Consider the following 19,219-nt stretch of genomic DNA (forward strand, 5'->3'; position numbering starts at 1 on the left):
CACTCGCTGTCTGACAATCTTCTTATGCTTTATCTATCACATTGCAGGAGGAGAGTCTCTGTTCTCTGATCTCTGTTATCTGTTTCCTTACCTACAAGATTATCTGTTTAAATACTGCTCTATTCAGAATAATTGTAATATTAAATGATCCTTTAAATTGGGATGGTTTGTCTGAATTAATTTAGTCGGCATCACACTCTAGCCACAACAACTGCTTTTTACAATGTGAGATAATGAATATTGAACAGAATTAAGTTCAAGTTATTGTTGGTAATTGCCCACCCCTGCTTTAGAGTGACATTATAATGTCCTGACAACAACTTTCCACCACAAGCACATTCCAGCCTGTGCTGGCCTGACTGACGGTGCTGTGTGATGTGTGCTGCTAGGACTGGACAAACTATCTTACAGTAACAAGGAGTAAAGCTCTGAGCTTAGAAAGGAAGTGGACATTCAGTTGTTAAACTGTTTACATTCAATCTGTTTCTGAATATTTCAGAGCTCTTATTTTGAAGGCAGACCAACCTCTGTGTGTGTGTCATTGCGCCACTGTGTGTGTTACTGTTCATCACTGTATTGCTTGGATTGTATAAGGGTTTTATTATGTGTGTGCTTGTTATTCTGTTGCTGTTTGTGTGTGTAAAAGTAGCAGGTGCATCGTTAAGTGATTCAGCAGTTTGAGAACACTACAGCAGATTTCAGTCAAACATGGGCTTTGAACAATTGACAATCGAAGAAAAACTACAAGTCCTATCAAAAAAAATCTCTTCACAATGAGCTGCAGGAGGTTTCAACAAACATGCTAATCACCTCTATGGCAAGAAATTCCACAAAATGAAGGAGCTGTGGCAATTTATAATCCCTGCACCTTTGCTTCAAGGAGATTTTCTGAATCGTCTTTCAGTGGCCGTCTATGAGAGAGTGAGGCAACACTGTCTCTGGAATGTGCCACGTCATTCAAAATCCGTTCATCCTAATAACAAGACCATTTTCTGATTCCTCACAGTTTTTTTCTACCATTTTCATGTATAATTTGTATGTGAAAGCTTAAGGTTGGAGCTAGAGTGCGGGTCATGTGACACACTCTAGCAGAGAAATTTCCAAAATCACCATAAAACAAACTGAGATTTCAAAATTATAAAAGATACGAAAAAGCTGAATACATGTTTAAATAGCTGAAGAGTTGCTGAATTGTTTAAAGGTTGAATGGTCCTTTCTAGCTGTGCAATAATCATGCTGTCTAATCAGCATCTGGATATGCCACACCTGTGAGGTGAATGGATTATCTCGGCAAAGGAGAAGTGCTCACTAACACAGATTTAGACAGATTTGTGAACAATATTTGAGAGAAACAGGCCTTTTATGTACATAGAAAAAGTCATAGATCTTTGAGTTCAGCTCATGAAAAATGGGGGCAAACATAAATGTGTTGCATTTATAATTTTGTTCAGTGTATGTTTGTATTGATCAGTGGTTGGCATCTTTGTTTCCTATTTAAATGCACATTGAGAGCCACTGCAGCAAAATCAAGAGTGAAGTCATATAGGTTTGACAAGTTGCAGGCTGGTATCTTGAATCTATGAGCATCACCATTATACAGATTAACACAATCACAGGCAGGGAACTAAAGCAAACTAACAGTATACAACAGCCATATTAGTCCTACATTAAACAAAAAGATTACTGGTACTAAATGTCACTGCTACAAAAAAATATACACAGCAAAGCCACTTGTACCAGGGACCTCGTGTTCTCAGCTGCAGGCTGATCCTGTTTGAAACCTCCCAGTAGGCCAGACCCCTCCTCCCTCCTCCTACACACCTGCTCCTCACTAGTTTCTGACTCTTTCTGACCGAGGGGAATAAATATCTCCGGCACAACACCAGTCAGTCAGAACTGATGAAGCCTCACGGATGAGAGGTGAAACTTCTTCGACCTAGAAATCTAGTCCAGTTGATTTTTTCTAAGTTTTTTTTAGCTTACTATGACCTGGATGACTGAGAATCTGCACAGACATATAAAACACTTTAATAGGTAGGAAGGCGTTATATAAGACCATTTATATAACTACATGTCAATACTTTACTCAGAGACGACATGCAGGCTACAAGGAAAAACTCCCAACCCCTCAAAAAGTGATAATGTGTGACAAAGCGCTGCAACTTCAGCCACAGTGAAGCTCTGCTTGCTTCTGTTATTAATTATCACTAATAATGGCTGTGAACTAATACACAATAACTGGTGAACTGGAGAGGTAAGTTCATTTACCTCTAATTGAGAATCCATGTAAATGTCAGATAGTTTGACACATCGTGTTCTGTAGGTGCAGTCACAGTGGTTGCTCTCTGTGCAGGGTAAAGACAAGTCAGATAAACAGAAATCAGTCTGGTGGGATGATACACGGACCACTACTACTTTGTTACAAGCCACAGTTCAGCATAGAAAGATTTACTTGGGTAAAAGGACATAAGCAATATCAGCTAAATGTACTTAGTGTCAAGAGTACACAGTGCAGTAAAATGTCCCCTGTGAGTGTTGATTAGATCACTATTACTGATGCGTCCCTGATGGGTGGAGCCTGTGACAGTGCAGTGGCGATGCAGCGATGGCAACCTGACATCAGACGGACTGATGGAGGAGAATCAGCAGCATCTTCTCTCTGTGTTTCCTCTACAGATGAAGCTCCACAGTCTCTGGGACTGGATGTGAACTCAGCAGCTGAGCATCTTCCCAGGAACATTGTCAGTGCTGCTGTTGTACTGACCGAATGCAGCTCTGCTATGAGTCTGTGTGAGGACAGAGAGGAGGGAGGCCATCCCTCTGAAAGCCCTCTGTGTGGGGACCATGAGAGCCAGAGCACAGCTCCCAGGTGAGATGAGGATCTCTGACTGTCCAGGACTCTTCTCCATGTCAGAGCTCAGCACCACACATCACTGCACCATCAGGATTCACACTCACTGTCACATCTGACACTCAGCTGCTCAGGAGCAGCTCAGAGCTCCTCATTAACTACTGACTGTCTGAATGAACAGAGAGCCGACTGGGATGAGACAGTGTCTGTCATCAGACACATGGTGGAGGACGTTACTCATTAACTGGCTTCTTACTGGTTTTCTGTCTGCTTCCAGCATTTGAACTGGTCCCAGTCTGCTCCCAGCTCAGTTGTTTTCAGGTTCAATCTACTTTTCATTTGACACTTGTTTGTATCAGGAGGCGGCGGCAGAGACCAGACCGTACTGAACCCAGCTGTGTGTCTGTGAAGACCGACTGGTCTAAGGGTATCATTACTAATTTTAAAGATGGGCAACCTGTTAAAAGGTAAGAATTCAAACCTCATCTTTATTATCTGGCACTTGTGAGAAGAGGACCTGTGACTTGGCCCAGAGCTTCACAGTCTGTTTCAGGACTGAACTCCCTGCTTAGGAAACTGTTCAGTCAGGTTCAATCTACTTTTCATTTGTCACCTGTTTGTATCAGGAGGCGGCAGCAGAGACCAGACTGTACTGAACCCAGCTGTATGTACATGACAAGGTATTTTTTAAGCTTTGTTTTTATCTGCATCTCCTACCGAGGTGACTCATGTCTTGTTTCAGGACTGAACTAACTGCTGAGGAAACTGCTCATCTTCCTCCAGCAGTTCCACAGTTGTTGTTGGTACCTTGTAAACAAACAAACAGTCAGGCTTTAAAGGTGTCAAGTGAGCCACACTAGTGAGCTGGGGTGAGCTCTTCTCTCTGAGAGCTGATCAGGACGGCAGCTACTGTGGCCAGCAGGGCCGTGTGTAGACCTATATGTAGTTCAGATTGTTATTGAGCCATACAGCTCCTGGAAAACACCCTGGTTTCTTCCTCCCTCTTGACTCCTGACCGAGTCGTCTGCCAGTCACCTGCCGTCCTCATGTCATCGCTGCAGGAGTCTGATCTCCTCAGTCAGCTTTAATAAGTAGTGTCAGGTGTGAGTCCTGGCTTTTTCTTCAAGTCTCTGTTTCCTCCCTAGAGTTCAGCAGCAGAACTCAGAGGTTCACAGTGATCAGTCTGCACAGCAGCATCAGCCAGACCTGGACTCCATATTTATGGTGTGTACATGTGCACTCACACTTTGTCCTAGAAACCACACAGCACACAGAGTGATCACTAAACACTCACTCAGGTCCTGACAGACTCCATGCTGCTGTGTTCAGACCAGCAGACTTCAGACCAACACAGGAATCACATGTTGGGTTCGACCAGTTTCACTTCGCTGTTCACTTTCTCATTCTTTTCCAGCTGCTGGAGGAGACCATGGTCACGTTTGTGAAGAATGAGCTGAAGAAGATCCAGAAGGTCCTGAGACCAGATTACCCAGAATGCTTAGAGAGTCTGTGGGAGGATGAGGAGGAGTTGGGCAGTGAGGATGAAGAGCGGAGGAGGAGCAGCAGAGAGTCATTTCTGAGATCACAGTGAACTTCCTGAGGAGGAGGAAGCAGGAGGAGCTGGCTGAGCGTCTGCAGAGCAGTAAGAGGGTTTGAACAGGTTGTTGCAGAAGGAGGAGGTGGCGGGAGCGCCGAGGACCCCACATCTCTGACTCGGAGGGTGGGAGGCGAAGGGCCCTCAGCTCGTGATGCATCGCACACCCCGCAGAAGGAGGAGGACGCGGGAGTGCCGAGGATCCGACGTCTCTGACCCGGAGGGTGGGAGGTGCCGGGTTCTTGGTTCACGACACATCGCACACCGCGTATCAAGAGGAGGAGGAGGCGGTAACGCCGAACTCCGGGGCTGCACCCTCCATTGTGCGCCTCCCCCGTGTGTGTGAGGGAGCCAGAGCTGCTCCTGGGGGCGCATCCTCCATTGGGTGGCGCAAGGTTCCGGGCCGTGCATTTTATTTGACATTAGATTTGGTTAGACCGAGTGGAGGAGTGCAGAAACAACAAATAACATGAGAAGATGACCAAGCATAGGACAAAGGAATTAAGAAAAAGGTAAAGAAGAGGAGAGGAGATGTGGTTGGTGCATGAAGTGAAGCGAAGTAAAATTTTATTTTTATTAATTTCATTTTATACAGTTGTCATGAACCAATGATCTGTGCCTCTGTTTTTTTAAAAACGTTTAACTACAGCTTCTCTTGTCTTCTATTTATTTTTCAAAGTGAGGAGAGAGGAAGTGGTGGAGGGCAGGATGAAGTGTGACACCTCTCATGTGCATGGTAAATATCAATTTATCTAATGATAACGATTTTACTGTATGTAGTCATCGGTTCCCACTTCATCTGAATTTAAAAAAAAATTTCATTTTGTCTGACATTTTTTTTCAGGAGTACATATGAGAGGAAACCAAAATAAGTAATGAATAGATGAGCAAACCAAAAGGAAATGAGGAGGTGGTAGGCTAGTGAGCTGTGCACAGAGCGTGGCTCAGACCGTCAGGGATATATCCCTGACTCCAGAGCACAACGAGTCACGGATACCTGCCAACTGTTTGTTTGTTGTTGTTTTGTTTTTACTTGTGTTTCTGTCAGGTCTGCTTGGCTTTCTCTTTTCTCTCCGTCTCTCTTTCTGGTTCTCTCTACAGTTTCCTCTCTCTATCCACTCGATTTTTGTGATTTGGCAATAAACAAATCGTATTGAACTGGTTGTGCCAGCAAAGCTAAATTTTTACTTGCTGCATAATTTTACAATAAAGAATTGAAATGAACCCTTCTGATTTGAATATGCATTATTGTAGGTTTACTGTATACGTATGTGCACACATATGTACATTGAGGAAATAAACTGAATGTCTTTAAAGTACACATCTGCAGCTTCAGGGCCGCGACCGTTTGATTACAGACATGTGAGCTTCAGTGAGGGCTTTTAAAACCAAGCTGCGCCTATGGGAGACGCAGATGCTACAAGAAAACTTTAGGCATTTTACTTTTCAATCATAGACGGCAAGGTGAGGCAGCAAAATTGCCTCTGTCGACCTATAGGAACAGAACCAAAGAAGAACCAAATGAGGACATTATGCAGTGCCTTTCAAAACTGGAACAAGATTTGAGTCATGAGTTTACCAGGTTGGTGATAACAGGGAAGAGAGGCCACAACTTCGTGCCCCTGGTACTCCAAATGGAGTTTCATGCCTCTGGTATTACACTGTGTGGGAACAGAAATTTTTCTATGTCCCAATATTGAGTACCAGGACCACAGGTCATAAATTTTTTTACATGTAACTGGCAGCATTGTTTGTTTGTTGTGACAAGGATCTGAAATGAAGATAATCATAACGTCACACAGAAGTCGTCTTACTGATGAACAGCTTCACTCAATCCTGAGGATTTCCTCAGCTCAGAGCCTGACCCCAGACACAGATGAACTTGTATCCAAGATGAGCCACCAAGTGTAAAAGCTGCATAATCGACACAAATGTCCAAGATTGATTGTATAATGGTCAAGTAGAAAAGTGCAGTTATTGTTCAATTGTATTGTTTAAAGTGCAGTTATTTTATTGTCCATTTATTAAAGTTTAAGGTATGGTCTTTTTTGTTTAGTTGGCCACGTTCAGGTCTCAGAAAAGTATTACAGACTGCAAACTGAGCTTTAATGCATGTTTATTTATTTATTTTTACTTGCTACTACAGGGCATCTGATTTCTCTTTGAATTAAATTTATTTCTGGCTGTTGTTGGCCTGTAGAAAAAAATGTTTTCACTTTATGCAGTGTTTCCAGAGTAATTTAAATAGCCATAAGAAATGAACGCAACTGATTTTTCATTTATTTAATGATTGATGTTGTTTTATAGGAAATAACTTCTGTTCATTGTTCAGGTTCAGGTCATTTCAATTTGTTTTCAATAAATACTTAACCAGTCCGGCCCTCGACTTGGAGCATTTTTAACCTTAACCTGTTTTTGACCTTACATTTTGTTGTCAGTTTGTTCTGCACATAGTCTGTATCATTCTGTGACTTGGCTTGGTGTAGGTGTATTTCTTCCCACTATGTACTGAACATGTATGTCAAACAACTTTTTGTGATTCCTCACAAATAAAAAGTCTAAATATAAATGTTGACAGTCTATGAAATGACGTTAAAATTACTCTGACTCTTTGTGTCTTACTCTGGTGCGGGCACATTCATGTAAAATGACACATTATAGTGTTTTAGCAGTGAAAACAGTCTCCATCGCTGTAGCTGTAGTTTTATTTTCTGACGTTGCAGTGTGCTCCGTGATGACGTCACGATACCAGAGTCTAAAGCCTGGTGAACGGACACGTTCATCGCCGGGTGCGGTGGCGCGCGCCTGTAATCCAAGTTACCGGGAGGCTGAGGCTGGAGGATCGTTTGAGCTCAGGAGCTCTGAGCTGCAGTGGGCTACGCTGATCGGGTGTCCGCACTAAGTTCGGTATCGATATGGTGCTCCTGGGGGAGCCCGGGACCAGCAGGTCGTCTAAGGAGGGGTGCACCGGTCCAGGTCGGAAACGGAGCAGGTCAAAGCCCCCGTGCCGCTCAGTAGTGGGATCGCGCCCGTGAATAGACGCTGTAGTGCAGCCTGAGTAACACAACGAGACCCGGTCTTTTTACACCCACCAGTGAACTACAGTCACAGCACACACACTCCAACATTATATCTTTACATCACACAACAGCTCCAGTAGAGCGAGAGTCCCTCCATTATGACAAGGCTTACACTTGGCACACATTATACTCTGCTAGTCTGTTGTGGCCTGCTGCAGGTTTGATATGCTGGCATTAGCATCAAGCATATGCAGTGGAATTAACATATGGATGGGCTCTGGCAGCAAGAAACAACAAAGTATGAATCATTTTGGTACTTGCCAGGAATTGATAATGGAAAAATCCCATCTCCCATTTGCCTTGTGTGTTCAGGCAGAGCGGTGCTTTGAGTTAAATGCTATTGTTATGCATGCCAACAAAATGGTAACATGTTGATGTTAAGCAGGCACAGCTGTGACTATATTCACCATCATTATTTAGTGTGTTAGCAGGCTGATATTTAATAATTAGCAGTAAAATCAAATAGTCATTAGTTTATCGGGTATTTGGCCATAAACTAGTAAGTAATGGACAAATTTTGATCCTAATGGTAGCACTAAGTAAAGGTCAGAGAGTCACCAAAAGTATTACAATCATCCTGAGGAAGATATTGATGTCTTTACCAAATATCATGGAAATGCATCTAATAGTTGAGAAATGTCACTAAAAATCAAACGTCATCATCATGGTAACAGGAGCATCACCAAAGTCATTAGGCTTCATCATCTGGACACTATGTATGTCTGTACAAAACTTCATAGAACTCCATCTAATAGCTGATATGTAGCAGTATTCATCAATCCATCATCTAATTTAGCCCTCATAATAACAGCACTTTCTAGAGCACCTCCTTTAAGTGATGTAATCACCCTGTCCACCAGTGCTTTTCCCTCTGTTGCATCTATGTAGCAACAGCAGACCAGCTTTTAATGACTTTGCATAACTGATACATTAATGCAGTGGTTCTCAAACATTTTTTGTCATCCCCCACTTAAGAGGGTGGGCGAATTTTCAAGCCCCACTTGTCAAAAAATTATAACAAAATTGGCCAATTTTAAAATTTCAAATTGATTGAAATATCAAATAACACTAAGTTGAAAACGGATAAAATAAAAGTGCAACTGTATCGTTTGACAGAGGGATAGTTTTCAATTTTACAGCATTTGTTTCATCCAGCATAATCGACACCATGTCTACAGTTACAGGGAGAATGAGATGCTCAGCAACTGACTGGGGTGTGTTGTCTCTAAATGTCTTCATTTGTTTGGTCTAATGCTGTCTGCTGCCAGCGGCTTAAGACATAAGTGGACATTTCAAACAACCAGCCACAGCAGAGCTCTTAGCAGCTAAAATTCTGAAATAATTGCTGCCAAACTGAAGAGGTGACATTCTTTTGCACAGAGAGTGGGACAAAAAAACAACAACAAAGAAACAGGGTTAATATCGGTTTGACATTTTGAGATGGAGAGTGTTCTTTCGTGGCCCATGTAACACATTTATCCATGTACGTTATTATGCATTTAAACTAACACGTGTTTATTTTGGTAACACTGGCAATGTAGCATGGCCATGACTTTACCTTTGTATCGAATTACTATGATTTTAATTTGTGAGTTATTTAAGCTTTGTCAAGTTAGTGCTTTACCACTTTTGCAGTAATCAGAGTATACTACTAGAGTATATTGGTATACATTGGTGCTAGGGAACAGAATGTGGTGGGAGGGGCAAAGAGCAGTTAGGAGCAGCTTCTGGTGTCTGCTTCTTTTGAGTCTCACTGGAGCCTCTGGCAGCTGAAAGGAGATTAGGAAGAGTAGCTTTAACCTACGACATGACTGTTTCAAAGTTTTCTGTGGTGCTGAATACCTTATTAACACGAGACATGACTGCAAATATGGCAGCGTCTGCAATCACAGTTGTTTCAGTGCCAGCTTTGGAGAGACTGGTTGCCATCTCATGTCCCTGGTGGGAGATGAACAAATAAGATTAAAATGATAATTTAAATTTTTAATGACAACAATTTTCTTATCTTCTACATAAAACAATACATTTCAAAGCTCTTCTTGTATCTTTCATGTGCTTAAGCTACCTGGCAGAAGGGGGCGCACTCTGCCACGATGACATGGAACTTGCGTTTACGTGCAGCGTCTTTGAGGAAGGCCTCCACGGTACGAGAACGGCCAATAGTCATGATGACCTCATTAGAGTGGATGTGCTCTAGGGCCTGCATGGCAATGTTGTCAGTTGTTCCCTCTGAAAAATGAAATAGTCAGATAAGCAAACACAAAACCTGTTAAACTAACAGAGGAAATGCAGCCTTTGCTTGAGCTTAACTGATGAATAACTAACAACTGATGATGACCTGCTTATTAAAAAAAAAAAAATACAATTACCCAGCTCAGTCAGCAACTCATTGATGGCCTCAATGACATTGGCTTTGAGAGTGGGGAAAGGAGATCTGAAGTTCTCCTCACTGGGTCCTCCTGAAGTCAGCAGCTTATGGAGAGATTCTTGCTGGTCTGTCTCTTCATTGCTACCTTGAAACCTGCAGAAAACAACAGAGCAAACAGGCTCCACACAAAGGAGATACTGTGCACAGATATGCCATTTTTGCAGAACACACCATTTGTTTTCATATGCACAGCATAATATATTACAGAGTAGACAGGGGATCCTGGAAATGCATAATGCAAAAGAAAGTTTGAATGGTTTATTTTAAAAACAATCTGCCTCTGTCAAATAATTCCAGTCAAAATGAAGGCTTGTTGGTGCTTTCTTTGTTTCTAGCCCTATATAGTGTGTCATACTGTCCACTGTTTGGATTACATTTTTAAAGTTTTTATTATACATAATGAACACCAACAATACTACAGGTTACATATATACACGCATTACTGATTGTGATTCTAAAACTACAAAGTTTAAAGAAAAAACTAAAATAAACAAACTAAAATAAACTAAATGAAGACATCTAATCTTCAGGTTTTTGGTTACACTTTGTTTTCCAGGAAATTATTTGAAAATATGGACCTCTAAAATAATATAATAAATTTTGTTGGGCTACACTTAAAGTTAAATTTAGTCTAATGAGCATGTCAATTATTAGTTTACTACCAATGAAGCGGTGTATAGACTGCTTTGTGCCACATTATTAAAGACCATCAGTCAGCAACTCATTGATGGCCTCAATGACATTGGCTTTGAGAGTGGGGAAAGGAGATCTGAAGTTCTCCTCACTGGGTCCTCCTGAAGTCAGCAGCTTATGGAGAGATTCTTGCTGGTCTGTCTCTTCATTGCTACCTTGAAACCTGCAGAAAACAACAGAGCAAACAGGCTCCACACAAAGGAGATACTGTGCACAGATATGCCATTTTTGCAGAACACACCATTTGTTTTCATATGCACAGCATAATATATTACAGAGTAGACAGGGGATCCTGGAAATGCATAATGCAAAAGAAAGTTTGAATGGTTTATTTTAAAAACAATCTGCCTCTGTCAAATAATTCCAGTCAAAATGAAGGCTTGTTGGTGCTTTCTTTGTTTCTAGCCCTATATAGTGTGTCATACTGTCCACTGTTTGGATTACATTTTTAAAGTTTTTATTATACATAATGAACACCAACAATACTACAGGTTACATATATACACGCATTACTGATTGTGATTCTAAAACTACAAAATTTAAAGAAAAAACTAAAATAAACAAACTAAAATAAACTAAATGAAGACATCTAATCTTCAGGTTTTTGGTTACACTTTGTTTTATGGGTTTGACTGTTCCAAAGCACAGCATTTTTCCAGGAAATTATTGGAAAATATGGACCTCTAAAATAATATAATAAATTTTGTTGGGCTACACTTAAAGTTAAATTTAGTCTAATGAGCATGTCAATTATTAGTTTACTACCAATGAAGCGGTGTATAGACTGCTTTATGCCACATTATTAAAGACCAAATATACATGTCCTAAACAAAAATCTAAACCCTAAATGAATGTAATAAATAAAAAACAACATCATCAGGCCAAATAGACACTGTTGATTAATAAACAGCTGTTGCTTTAGATTAGGTCCTATGGTGGCAGCCCAGAGGACTCTGCTGTTTACATAGGCAACAAATCCAGATTCGCATTCATTACATTCAAGGAGTGTATTGTAATCAGAGACGTTAACCTACACGTATAACATTTCCAGTGCAATGACTGGTATCAGCAGCAGAGAATCACCTGGCGTATTCCTCTCTGATGATCTTCAGGACCCGCCTGATCATATTACCAACAGTGGTCTCTGACGGCTGGGATGCAGTCATTCTCCTCCCCTCTTTACGGATTATTTCCATCAGGTCGCCTGAAACAAAACATTTTTATGGAAATAAGATATTTATTAATGCTAACGCTTTTGGCAAATTCAATCTGTAACTTGTCCTACTGCCGAAAACCTTCACCAGAAACAAATCCATCTGAAAAACTTGTCAAACTTTTGTGTTACCATAGCCGTTACAGCAGTTACAACAGATTTAATAAAGTCCGCATTATTCAGCTACAATTTCATCTTTCATACTAGTGAGCTGTACCGCTCTACTGTCCGAGTCAAACTATAAATTAAGAAACAAGACTAGTAGTTAGCATGAATCACCTGCGTTGCTCCACCGAGCTTGGGCTGTGATTCTGCGGAGCAGAGCTGTCGTTTCACGAGCTGTCTCCGCAGAGCCTCGCAAGGGGCCCACCCCGCTCCCCCCACGCTTCAAGTCGGTCAGAAATGCTTCAATTCTCTCCGTCAGATCTGTTTCTCTGTCTGGGCCCGGCATTTTTGTTATATAGTCAACCTGCTAACCAGACTAAAAACTAGGAAACTGAATTTCTATCGTGCAACGGATCAGGAAGCTGAGAGGAGTACATCCGGGTGATTGTGACAACGGTTTCGTGTGATTGGTGGACTGTTTCTTGACATGTTGCATCACTTCGAAGCGTTTTACGTGCACCCGGAAATGTAAGATTCTCTTGGATCATAAAGTATAGGTTTTCTGTTCGTTTCACTTGTCCGGTATTTTTGCTTTAGATAAAAGCATCTTCCAAATAAATGTATAGTTTTAATCTTCTCTTTAAAGCGAACTATGGACGTAAACACTTGTATTCATGTGAATATTTACATAAATCCCTTCAGGACATTAATTAAAAATTATACATGAACACTATTTAAACATGTAAGGGAAATAGTTTATAGTTTGAAAATAACATTGGTCACTACTGTGACCAGCCGCACAACCAAATATATGCATCATTTTAACATATTTAGGAGTAATTTACACTTCACATTAAACTGCTGTGCTATAATCGTTTACTCCTAACTTGGTGTAGCAAACACTATATATGAATGACTAGTCTATATCTGCTGGTAAAATACTTCTGAATGTCCAAAACTGCCTTTCAGAGCCCATATTAGAATCTCAAGTATGAAAATACATAAGACTATATTATAACTAATGTAAATCCATCCAATATTTTATTGAATAAAAGCCCAACACAAATTTACAAAATTTATCACTCAACATAAAAATCACTGATTGCGCACAGTGCGCATGTTCACCGTTAAAAATGTACCCATGAGCGATGCCTCAGTGAATCCCAGACAGAATACTTGCAACCACCCTAACCATCATGTAACCCAAGAATCCTAAGTATTTCTAAAGAAAACACTGGATGAACCTGTAAGTATTATGACCGAGAAGTGGTTTCCGAAAAAGAAAAAAATAAACTCCCCAGTTTTTAAAGAAATGAGGCATGTGACTAATAGTACATTTCAAAAATGGTTTGAACAGCCTACACTTTCCATCAAAACCTCCCTTCACTGTACTCTACTGAAACTTGCCCAAGTATACTGTATCATGAAATCAGGGGGTTAATTTGCTCAGCCAAAAACACCAGACACTGCAAATTCCTTCCTTATGACAAGGTTTTTGGTTTCTGGCTACTTCAAATGAATGTTCAGATGTTCCAAAAACAAAACTAAAACACACAAGAGCTAATAGAAGTTACCTAATATATAATTACAGGCAACCCAGCAACCCACCCCCCAAAAATATACCTGTGGAAGCAACTAAGTAGCATTTACAACATGAAAAACTAAAGACACTTAAATTTAGCTACCAAATATGTATGCAAATTAAGTGACAAAACAAAGTTCAGTGGTTGCCAATTTTCTCAAAGTAACAACAAACCACTTTTTCAGCCTTCATTTGATAAAAGGGCACCAAGGACCTATAGTTTGCTTGGCATGGCATAGAATGTGTACATCAACAGAAGGGCAGAAGACATTCGCTCATGGCACAACCATTCAAAGTGAGCTCAAGGCCAAGGATCACTGTTCAACTGGTTTAAAGAACAAGTTCTTATTTAGTGAGCTGCAACATTCAAAACAGTGCAGAAAGAAACAGGAAGTACCATGGAGATGGACGTATCTCACCCATGCAGTGGCATACGCCTCCCATGTCTCACAGTGGACTTCTCCCTACAGCGCTTTTCATGTTTTCAACCACTAAATAAGCAGGTGAATCATTTTTTTTTTTTCAGAGGACAACCTTGGTACTCTCTCGCTCTCTCTCTCTCTCTCTCACAGTCGTGAAAACTAGCTCCTCAACCCCACTTGCTGTTGCTTGCTGAAGTTAGTCCAACGAGGGTGGATGCTGGGATGTGTTGGCTGACCGGCGGGCACCTTCCCCTGAGGTAAGGAGCTAGGGGCTACTCTACTCGATCAGCTTCTTTGCCTTGAAGAAGCGCCGCAAGTAGAAGACCTGCCATGTAGCCAGCCCAATGAGACAGCACATGGAGAATATGCTGAAGTACAGCACACGCGTGTTGGTGGACTCTGTAGAGGGGTGAAGAAAAGAGAGGTAGCCACGTTATTGGCCAATGACAAATACTTTGTGCTCATTTAACAAACGAATAAAAAACCTGTACTCTCCTGATGTATTCTAAGAAAACTTTATACAAGTATATTCTATGCGAGTTAATTATGATCCAATCATGTGTCCATTCTCCATTTTTCATATGTGCCGTTTCAGCATAGAGACTTTTTTTCCCTTACCATTGGTGTCCCGCATCTCCTCCTCTCTCTTCTTCATGTAAGCAAAGTCATTGACAATGGATTCAGACAGGTCCTCCAGTCGCCTCAGCTCAACCTCAAGAGGCTTCAGCTTCTCCACCTTGGCAATCTTGGAGGGGATCAAACATTACTAAATCCATCAAAAAGCAATGCCTGAGAGGCCTCAGTTCTATACAGCACAAGCAGTATCATTGTGTATTTCGTCCAGCAGGTGTCACTCCTAGACTGTGTACAAACCTCAGATGTGTCTGTGTAGTGATGATTCAGGAATAGGTCACCAAAACTTCCTCCTGAATAGCTTACCAGTCAACTGACATGGCTTATTTGTGCAGCTTTTGTTTTGTTTGTACTAAGTTTAACTGAACCCCAAATGGACAAAAACACAGTTCTCTCTCTCATTTTGGTCCTGGCTTAAATTGTGCATCAAATAAGCAGAGAACAAAACACTGGATACTGAGGCTAAGTGGAAATTCTTAAACACTGTACAATTGCACCATTTCATGAAGAGCTTGTAAATTTGCTCAAATGAACACCTATTTATATGGATAAATGCATATGCAACCTTGGCTCTACCTGCCTGCCTGCAAGTAGACATGCTCACTTGAGCTCTCCCTGAACAACCACCTACCAAAATCAGCAGAACAGAGCATCATGTTCATGTGTGGACAGGGAGGCAATTCACAGCTCAAAGACTTTGATTTATCTGTCTGCCGAGGTTGTGGCTTATTTTAACATTGTGCTACAGCCGCAGGGAAAGGTCTGTATGAATGCATCTTGCATTTCTTGAATCCGCAGCCATTTTGGTTCCAAGATAGTTTGATATATGATGGCCATTTACTGACTAGGGTTGGCGACCAAAACTCAGTTCCAATTTGGAACTGAATCCAAAATACCAAGCACAAGGTACCTGTTTAAAAAAAACAAACAAAAAAAAAAACAGAACACTCTGCTTATTGGTTCCTAAACACAAACCCCTGCAAACAATATTCTCTGCAAGGATGTATGTAGCTACTTGCCAGAACTTGTCTATATGACTACGTCCTGCAACAGTGCAACAGCATGTCCATTTGTTTACATACGAGCTAGCATGATTGGCTAATACCCCTGCATTATTTTACAACAACATGTAAGATGGAATATTGTAAATGGTCTGAAGTGTGGCTTCACTTTAGAAAAGAAAACGATGACAACATTTAAGGCAGCATGGTGTCGATCTGAAAGACTGTACAGTGTTTGGTGCTTCACGGCCTCTGAGCCCAAGTGTGTCATCTACTGATGCTAGTAGCACCTTGCTAGCACCTCCAGTAGAGCCAGGGGCAGCTGAGGAGTACCAGAGAGTGGTAACAGCATTTGTGGCAAAAGGGCTCGATAAGTAGCTTTCTTATAAATATGACATACAACAGGCAGCTCAAAATGTTATCCACAAAAGGTTCAGCTGCTACGGCTTTTCATTTGTTGTCATGGAATAAATGAGATCAATGTTCATACAGTTCTTTAAGATGGCAATTACTGATGTATGCAGGAACAAAATAACATTCTCTTCTGCCAAGTATCCACAAATAAGAGGTTGTGTTCTTTGGTTAACTTAAACATCACTATTTTTAAGACAGATTCTTTAATATGCAAATAGAGATTGAGAATATCTGTTCAGGCTCAAAGATGACTTGTGGGGGTTTCCTTTTTCTAACTGCTGCTGCCTCAATGTAACAAAGCACAGTAACTGCCTATTACAATTCTGTTTACATATTTAGTAAACTCTTGTAAAAAACTAAAATACTGTTTACTTTGTGAATGCTCAGATAACATTTAAAGTATATCTTTTTTTTACCGTTTTGGAAACAAACATGTGGCTTTCTAGTTTGTCAAATCAGAATAGCAAATCAGAATCAGCTTTTATTGGCCAGGTGTGTTGAACACATAAGGAATTTGACTCCATTTCAGTGGCTCTCAATGTGTATGTGCAATGTTCACAAACAAAAGTATATTTACAGAGATATATTTACAGGTAAATATATTTAGTCAAACCCCTGCTGCAAGACCAAACATCCAATGGCCCAGTGTATAAGCTGGAAACTGACCTACTTTAGCTACAAAAGCAAGCAAATGGTCCAGACTCAAGACACTTACCTCCTCATAGTTTTTGGCCTCCACGCCATGCTTCATGTCCAGATTGACCAGCTGGTCAGGCACTCTTCCAGTTCCTGGTTAAAAAGAGCAGAGTTTTCAACATCATATGTAAATAACTGAAATAGAAAACACTAAATTGATGTCATTCACTATGCTATGGTCTATTTACTGATATTAAAAATTCTTTTGGATTTCCTTAAACATTGCTACCATCAAAAATGCTCATCATAAACTCTGACATTCAATGTGTTATCACTCAATGGTAAAGACAAACTAATTTTACTACATGTGCATGATGAAAACAGCTACAGTGCAATATACATTTCTCTGTTAAAGTAGAATAATTAAACTGCCTTTTAGAATCAGTGGTTCTGGTTATACAGTATAAGCTGTGAGCTGACTGGTTTTGTGTGTTAACAACACACTTACCCATGGGTGACTTGCTCTCAAAGCACACCTCAAACATGTCATAGTCCTCTGTGGTGAATGCAAACTTTCCTTTTGTTGCATCTTCCTTGGAGTAAAGAGTGTGGCCAGAGGAATCTGTGATCTGGAAAGTTAAATAATGATAAATATTAATGTGTTGAGTATGTTAACGAAAAACTAACTACAGATCAAAACAAGGTTGTAACTCAGCAATTTTTAATCCTTTATTAAGAGACAAGTCTACTTGTCTCTTAATAGACTGTCCCTTGTCTCTAGTACACTTGTCTCTGGGTTCAGCATCATAAATTAGGATGATTTGCCGTTTTTCTCCATTTTAAATCATGTTAAGATGAAACTGGTTATATAAAACAAGCAAGATTCTTGCATCAGTGCTGGGAAATTGTGCTGGGCATTTTAGTAAGTTCTGTCATAATATGGGTTAAACTATAATTTAAAAAGGGTTTAAATTGCATGAAACTTCTGGTTACTTGCAGTGCTATTTAACTGCATTAAAATAGAAGTATATCGTTCAACAAAAATAATTTCCTATTTGACAACATTAATACAAGTTTTAATTTGGCAGCTATTAGAACAAAGACTTTTTCAAAAGTATATTAGATTTTTTTCATGAAGATGCACAGTCTTGATAAAACCATGCACACGGCCCTGTATGATTTATGGAAGAAATCTTATGACCATATTTATTCAACTTTAAATACAAGCTGTCGTTGACATGTGAGATGCTACTGTGGCTAGCTTGTGTTTGCCATCTGAATGGACGATAAGACTGACGTGTAATAGCAGCAGAACCCGTCCGCTGACACTAACGGATTTATTGCACATAACACTACAGACAGTGACTGTGAAATAAACACCCACACTTGGTGACACAATGGGCGTCCATTTGTTCAAGAGTAAAGCGACTTTAGCGCTAACTATGTCAAAATGCACACAAGACTCAAGTACGATAGTGTTAGCATGCAACTAACGTTATTTCCTCATTAGCCAACTTAGCTACTAAAACGAGGAAACCGAGCATTTCGGGGCCTAGGCTAGCTACAAATCTAACAGCAGTTGTTATTTATTTCAGTCGCAATCCAACAACAGTTGAGATTATATTTAACTTTAGCGTTAGCTATGAACACGCTTTTAATCATTACCTTACTTAGACTGTACCAGTCCGTGAAGCCATTTCGGCCTCAGTGCTAACTGTTAGCCGTAGCTAGCCGCAAGTCAGCGCTCACCTTCAGATTAGTTTTAGTGTTCGGCTGTTCGCTTATTTCATACTCCCCCGTGACGAGGACGTCTTTGTGAATCTCCTCCCGTAAACATTTTCTAGAGTTGACCGGTAAAAAGAAGGAAATGGAAAATACCGATTCGATAAGAACCGGTAACAGCAACAACGCAGCGACACGACCCATGTCTACCGTACGTTCCAAACCAGCCCGTGTCAGGTGCTAGCCCACCAGCTTAACACTAAGGTCCAGCTCTCACAACCGGTCTGACCTAACACTCCAGCGCCACCGCTGACCTGGAGGGAGAACTACACTCCAACTACTGACCTCTATGTGCTTCTGCTGCTGCTGCTTCTTCTACTTTTACAATTTGAGGCAGTGTAGAGGCAACTGGACGTGTTATTGCCCTCGATAGGTATGCGAGATAGTCTAGTTTAATAACTATTCATACCCTCGAGTATAGTCCTGTATTTTGCAAAAACTGAATAACTGCCCTTGCAACGAAATGGTGGTTCTTAAGTAGCCAAGCAATGCTTTAACTGAAAAACAGGTAATCTCTAAATCAGATTTTTTTTGAATAATTTACTTCTTTCCACGTTAAAATTCCTACAGTATATCAAAATATGAGGAACTTTCTCAGAACTACCAAACTCACATAATCCGTCTGGATATTTCTCTACTATCTGCAAACATTTATTTAACCCAGAGTGCTCCAGCTTTATTCTAGTTAACTTAACTGTATCCCTGCAGTCTCCGTAACAATAAACAATTTTCCGAATATTAGGTTGAAATTTAGAACACTCTTCCTCTGACTTCCTCTTCCCACT

The 19,219-nt window shown here is 40.6% G+C and overlaps 3 protein-coding genes across 5 annotated transcripts; 1 reads left to right on the forward strand and 2 right to left on the reverse strand.

The window, feature by feature from the left end:
- The first annotated feature begins 2,360 nt into the window (after positions 1 to 2,360).
- On the forward strand, positions 2,361 to 5,521 carry LOC109970026 (uncharacterized). Of its 3 annotated transcripts, none has more exons than XR_002276355.1 (6): positions 2,361 to 2,869; positions 3,478 to 3,531; positions 3,997 to 4,075; positions 4,266 to 4,957; positions 5,125 to 5,181; positions 5,494 to 5,521. XR_002276355.1 is itself a non-coding variant. In XM_020617317.1 (4 exons), the coding sequence occupies exons 1-4, from the start codon at positions 2,568 to 2,570 to the stop codon at positions 4,440 to 4,442; spliced, it is 612 nt and encodes a 203-aa protein (XP_020472973.1). In that variant the 5' UTR covers positions 2,361 to 2,567; the 3' UTR covers positions 4,443 to 4,987. The 3 variants fall into 3 exon arrangements, 1 of the variants encoding a protein (XP_020472973.1); XR_002276354.1 differs by having other exon boundaries at positions 5,290 to 5,515; XM_020617317.1 differs by lacking the exons at positions 5,125 to 5,181; positions 5,494 to 5,521 and having other exon boundaries at positions 4,266 to 4,987.
- Positions 5,522 to 9,117: 3,596 nt separating this feature from the next.
- Positions 9,118 to 12,425, reverse strand: eif2b2 (eukaryotic translation initiation factor 2B, subunit 2 beta). The gene is made up of 6 exons (XM_020617323.1): positions 12,139 to 12,425; positions 11,730 to 11,850; positions 9,895 to 10,046; positions 9,591 to 9,754; positions 9,368 to 9,463; positions 9,118 to 9,294 (listed from the first exon to the last, which is right to left on the reverse strand). The coding sequence occupies exons 1-6, from the start codon at positions 12,308 to 12,310 to the stop codon at positions 9,133 to 9,135; spliced, it is 867 nt and encodes a 288-aa protein (XP_020472979.1). The 5' UTR covers positions 12,311 to 12,425; the 3' UTR covers positions 9,118 to 9,132.
- A 558-nt stretch (positions 12,426 to 12,983) lies between these two features.
- On the reverse strand, positions 12,984 to 18,671 carry tmed10 (transmembrane p24 trafficking protein 10). Its single transcript, XM_020617322.1, has 5 exons — positions 18,402 to 18,671; positions 17,161 to 17,281; positions 16,732 to 16,805; positions 14,587 to 14,713; positions 12,984 to 14,367 (listed from the first exon to the last, which is right to left on the reverse strand). Exons 1-5 carry the CDS (start codon positions 18,576 to 18,578, stop codon positions 14,246 to 14,248), a joined length of 621 nt encoding a protein of 206 aa, XP_020472978.1. The 5' UTR covers positions 18,579 to 18,671; the 3' UTR covers positions 12,984 to 14,245.
- Between the last annotated feature and the right edge of the window lie 548 nt (positions 18,672 to 19,219).

The sequence above is a fragment of the Monopterus albus genome, unplaced genomic scaffold, assembly GCF_001952655.1.
Source record: "Monopterus albus unplaced genomic scaffold, M_albus_1.0 scaffold188.1, whole genome shotgun sequence".
Lineage (NCBI taxonomy): Eukaryota > Metazoa > Chordata > Actinopteri > Synbranchiformes > Synbranchidae > Monopterus > Monopterus albus.

Excerpts from the sequence above, each read along its gene's own strand:
- LOC109970026 (XM_020617317.1), top strand. The coding sequence starts at position 2,568 with ATGGGTGGAGCCTGTGACAGTGCAGTGGCGATGCAGCGATGGCAACCT. Across the intron at positions 3,532-3,996 it reads AGCTGTATGTACATGACAAG|AGTTCAGCAGCAGAACTCAG; the intron begins GTATTTTTTAAG and ends TTTCCTCCCTAG. Across the intron at positions 4,076-4,265 it reads ACCTGGACTCCATATTTATG|CTGCTGGAGGAGACCATGGT; the intron begins GTGTGTACATGT and ends ATTCTTTTCCAG.
- eif2b2 (XM_020617323.1), bottom strand. The coding sequence starts at position 12,310 with ATGCCGGGCCCAGACAGAGAAACAGATCTGACGGAGAGAATTGAAGCA. Across the intron at positions 11,851-12,138 it reads AGCTCGGTGGAGCAACGCAG|GCGACCTGATGGAAATAATC; the intron begins GTGATTCATGCT and ends GTTTTGTTTCAG. Across the intron at positions 9,464-9,590 it reads AGTGCGCCCCCTTCTGCCAG|GGACATGAGATGGCAACCAG; the intron begins GTAGCTTAAGCA and ends ATCTCCCACCAG.
- tmed10 (XM_020617322.1), bottom strand. The coding sequence starts at position 18,578 with ATGGGTCGTGTCGCTGCGTTGTTGCTGTTACCGGTTCTTATCGAATCG. Across the intron at positions 14,714-16,731 it reads AGGCCAAAAACTATGAGGAG|ATTGCCAAGGTGGAGAAGCT; the intron begins GTAAGTGTCTTG and ends ATCCCCTCCAAG. Across the intron at positions 14,368-14,586 it reads GGAGATGCGGGACACCAATG|AGTCCACCAACACGCGTGTG; the intron begins GTAAGGGAAAAA and ends ACCCCTCTACAG.